Raw genomic sequence first — 5,070 nt, 5'->3', positions numbered from 1 at the left:
GTGATAGGGTTGGTGTAGCTCCTGTGACGGACAAAATTAGAGAAAGTCATCTTAGATGGTTTGGTCACATTAAACGTCGACCATCTGATAATCCGATTAGGAGAGTAGATGTTTTAGATTCGACTTGTGTTAAGAAAGGCAGAGGTTGACCTAGGAGGACTTGGGCTTATTGTATTAAAAATGCTCTTAATTTACTAGAACTACATGAAAATATAACACTAAATAGGACACAATGGAGAAAAAGGATTCATGTAGCCGACCCCACGTAGTGGGATTAAGGCTTTGTTGTTGTTGTTATTGTGTATAGATAAATTTCGGCCTAGCACTTAGTGCTATAGTATTATTTGATTCTAGTTCATGAAAGATTGATTGGATTCTAGTTTTTAGTTTTGCTCTTTTCATTTATTGTGTGGGTTTCTCTTATTTATTTCCAATTTTAGTACCTATTATACTTCTACATTAGCTTAATATTAGATTTGGCCTTCTTGCTGATATGAATTTAATGTGTTTTATGCTCATATAAAACATGTTCATACCATTTTTTTCAGAATTATTCCCTTTTTCTGCATCTTTCTGCTCGTGCAAAACATATTTCAAACTTCATAAGCATAGAATACATATTTTATGTAAAATATTTTCTTACATATTTTATTTTGGCAGTTAAAATGCGCAGTTGATTTAAAATAAAATTTATACGTCTAATTTATATTAAATAGCATTGTAATTTTCATTTTGAATTCCCAAGCAAAATTCATTGAATACCCGTACTTGCCTATTTCGGCCCAATATTTTTGCTAATTAAGCTGTAGATTGCCATAAAAATAAAATTTTGATGTTGCCTTTCTTTCCTTTCATCTTACAGGGGAATGGAGCTTACTGAAGCACTGCGGTTGCAGATAGAGGTTCAGAAACGGCTTCATGAACAACTAGAGGTATGCTTCTAGATATGTTGTGTAAATTTAAGCGTTGTTTTGGTATTTATGTCCCACTTACACGCATTCCATGATGCATTTCTTTTGTATTTACATATCTAATACTTAAACTATAAAATTTACTTCTACGGCACCCAAATCTTTAACATCACACAAAAATAGCATTAATGTTAATTTTTGTAAAGTGAAACTCACCTTTTTCATGTATTTGTTTTGAATTGATTATGATGCTAAAATAATGTATGAATATCAAAGGTTAGCTATCAAATATGTAAATACATATGAAATGGTATGATTTGTATGTAAATCCATCTTACTTAAAAGTCATATTTTTTTGTTTTTGATTTATTTACTTGTCTTATATTGCTATTCTATTTTAGAATTTATTGAATTTCTTCTCTTAATTCTTTTCCTTAATGTTGCACCCCTCCATTAAAAAGAGTGCAACCATAGCAACACCGATGCATCGGATCCCATCAGAACTCCGCAGTTAAGCGTGCTTGGGTGAGAGTATGAGAGTAGTACTAGGATGGGTAGGATGGGTGACCTCCTGGGAAGTCCTCGTGTTGCACTCTTCCATTTTAGGGTGCGACCATACCAGCATCAGTGCACCGGATCCCATCAGAACTCCGCAGTTAAGCGTGCTTGGGCGAGAGTAGTACTAGGATGTGTGACGTCCTGAGAAGTTCTCGTGTTGCACCCCTTCATTATCAAATTATTAAAAGGTGCGAACGATTTAGATATCTCGGGTATGTTGTTCAAAGCGACGGTGATGTAGATGGGGATGTTAATACTAGAATTCAAGTTGGTTGGTTGAAGTGGAGGAATGCTTCGGGCCTTTTGTGTGATAGAAAATTACCGCTTAGACTAAAAGGAAAAAGGAAAATTTTATAAGACGTATAAGACGGTGGTGAGATCTACAATGCTCAATAGCGCTGAATGTTTGGCCTTTAAAAGAGAAGCATAATAATAAGTTAAGTGTTGCCGAGATGAGAATGATCAGATGAATGAGTGGCTTTAGATTTAGAGACAAAATGCGAAATGAATATATCCGTGATAGGGTTGGTGTAGCTCCTATGATGGACAAAATTAGAGAAAGTCGTCTTAGATGGTTTGGTCACAATAAGCGTCGATCATCTGGAGTAGATGTTTTAGATTCGACTTTTGTTAAGAAAGGCAGAGGTAGACCTAGGAAGACTTGGGCTTATTGTATAAAAAATTATCTTAATTTATTAGAACTAAATAAAAATATGACACTAAATAGGACATAATGAAGAAAAAGGATTCATGTAGCCGACCCCTCTTAGTGGGATTAAGGCTTTGTTGTTGTTGTTGTATTCTTCTCCTTAATGTTTTCACTTGTATTGGTATTTATCGTGTCATTGAAGCTGCAATATCATCTGAATATCATTTTGAGTGACCTTGTTTCTTTCACCCATTAAATTCATTTATTTATATTTTTATAACGTTTGAGCCAAGCTTGAACATGATTGAATTTTAGAACTAGATTAATGAATGCTTATTAAATTATTTTAGCTGTATTTTTTATCATGTTTTAATTAAATCTATCTAACTATAACTATATATAAGTTAATAATTTAAATTATAAAGACATAGCCTAATTACTCAACATGAATGCACTTTTTGGTCAAAAATTGACATAATTCATTTACTGCTCTAACTAATGTTTTAAAAGACGTGGACGTTGGGCAGAGCGTTTTAGTTGTTACGGGCAAGGTATAAGCCTCACATTATAAAAAAAATAACGAATATAAATATTAAGAGATAAAAAAAATAAACTATTTGTGCTTAAAAAAAATTATTAAGAAACATTAAAAGAACTTGTACTTGAATTTCAAAACAAGTATTGTAGGATTAGAATCTTCAAGATATTAGTAAAAATTCACTACAAAAAAATTTTATGAGTTATTGTGCATTTGTGTGATCTCTAACAAAAAAAAAAAAATTGCGGTTTATTGTAACTATAGTGCAATTACTGTAGCTACAGTGAAAATCCGTTAATAACTTGTAAGACGATAAATATTGCATTTCTAATTTCTTGCCAAGTCATGTGTTGCGAAAGAGTAGTTGTGGGTGTGTGGAGAGAATTAGATGTCGCGTTCAGTTATTCTTCTTGCCGGAGAATATGCTAGGATCGCGTGTCCCGCACGCACGCAGGGTCACTTGCGTGCCAGAACAAAGTAGGTGGCGGCGTAGGAAGATCGTCTGCGTGTGAATGTAATCCTCGTTGTCTGCGGGAGAACGTCTGTGTGTGGGATTACTTGTGTGCAGATGAAGAGGGTTTTGGAAGATCTTCTGCGTGCGGAAGACGATTGAATTGTGCAAGTTTGAAAATTTTGGGATTTTTTTTCTTTTTATTCGATTAGCAAATGAGGCGTACGCTCCCGTGACGTGCGACTTGCACTCGGGGCTTAGATAATGTTCCCCCCGTGAGATTTGTGCCCCCCTCGTGAAATTGGGTCGAAATGGCTTACGCCTAGCCCCAGGGCGCGACCCAATAACGCCTTTTTAAATATAGGTTATAACCAATGCCTTGTGACGATCAAATTTTTTTAGAAGTTGAAAATTAGATTTGTAACCCTCAATATTTTTTTCGTGTTCGGACTCCACTAATATTTGCTAAATTTTTAAAGTGCATATGTTACAACAAAACTCATTCAAAAACATAGAATACAACATTGCTATCAAATAAACAAAACTAAGCATTTCATTGGGCCTTTAAACAAATATTTTCACAAGCATTAAGAATGAGTGGATCAATATTCAAACTCAACAACAACAACAAGCCATATCCCACTAAGTGAGCTCGGCTACAGGAATCCTTTTTCTCCATCGTGTCCTATTATATTTTCATTTTCATTTATTTCTAATAAATTAAGCTACTTTTTTAGACAATATTCCCAGATCTTTTTAGGTATATATCTACCTTTCTTAACATAAGTCGAATCTAAAACTTCTACTCTCCTAAGTGGATCATTAGATGGTCAACGTTTAATCTAAACAAACCATCTAATACGATTCTCTCAGATCTTGTTTGCCACTGGAGCTACACCAACCCTTTCGCAAATATACTTATTTTGCATTTTGTCGAGTGTAAAACTCATTCATTTATATATCTAGCTTATAAAATTTATTCAAACTTGCTCATTTATCAATCATAAAGCATAATAACTATTCACTGAGCATACTAATTAGTTTATATTCACATCTTCAACATTATCTAAATCTTTATGCCTTACAGGTTCAGAGGAACTTACAGCTACGAATTGAAGAACAGGGAAGGTATCTTCAGATGATGTTTGAGCAACAATGCAAAGCTGGAATGGATAGGTTCAGGCCACCATCTGCTCCTGAAGAACAAGCAACACAATCTTCATCCACGACAACAGTCTCGCCCACTCGAAATAATGCCTCTGAGAAAGCTTTGGATGAACAGGAAAGCGAAAAGCCAAGACTCGTCGGCGGCAAACAAAAGCCGCCGGATCCTGCCGCCTTTCTTGGCTCCGAATCTCCACACGGCAAGCGTGTGAAAGGCGATCAAAATGCCTCGTCGGAATGATCAAAATTAGACTATTTTGCTCTGGGGACAACAGAATGATTGATCAGAATGAGGTTTCTAAAACTTCTTGTGGTGGAAGTCCTCTTCTTGTTCTAGTAAAATAAAAGTGCTCTGTTTTTTTTCTTAAATTTTTTTATAACATTTTCTGAATGCATTGAACATTTTGTTTTGTTGTGGAGGTTGTTTATGGTTTATATCTAGTGATTGTGTATTTGTGTAAAGTTTTGTTTTTGTAAAACTGAACAATATAAATAAATATTTGCAGTTAAGTTATAGTTCACCATTACTGTAATGTTGTAATGAGCTTCTCTTCATTTGTGCTTCTGTTTCTCATGATTAGGGCTGTCAAAAAAGCTCGTTGTTCGCGAACAATTCGTGTTAGGTTCGTCAATGAGTTCGTGTTCAATTCGTTCGATAAGTAAACAAGACGAACGTGAACAAATTTTTTTTGTTCGGTTAGTTAAACCAACCAAACATGAGCAGTGATGCGTTCGTTCGTCTTCGAATCATTATTGTTCGAAATATAAAATAATTATATATAAAAAATTTATGATATTT

General features: G+C 34.6%; 1 protein-coding gene across 2 annotated transcripts in view; it reads left to right on the top strand.

Annotated features, from left to right (window-relative positions):
- LOC110020379 (protein PHOSPHATE STARVATION RESPONSE 2-like) overlaps positions 1 to 4,792 on the top strand; it is a 20,474-nt gene extending 15,682 nt beyond the window's left edge. For both annotated transcript variants that reach the window (XM_020718465.1, XM_020718463.1), the window contains exons 7-8: positions 863 to 932; positions 4,195 to 4,792. In XM_020718465.1, the coding sequence (XP_020574124.1) occupies positions 863 to 932; positions 4,195 to 4,512 (388 nt within the window). In that variant the 3' untranslated portion in view covers positions 4,513 to 4,792. The remainder of the gene's footprint in view (positions 1 to 862; positions 933 to 4,194) is intronic.
- Positions 4,793 to 5,070: the final 278 nt, after the last annotated feature.

Source organism: Phalaenopsis equestris, unplaced genomic scaffold, assembly GCF_001263595.1.
Source record: "Phalaenopsis equestris unplaced genomic scaffold, ASM126359v1 Scaffold000095, whole genome shotgun sequence".
In the NCBI taxonomy this organism is placed as follows: domain Eukaryota; kingdom Viridiplantae; phylum Streptophyta; class Magnoliopsida; order Asparagales; family Orchidaceae; genus Phalaenopsis; species Phalaenopsis equestris.
This window is presented reverse-complemented; position numbering and strand designations above follow the sequence as displayed.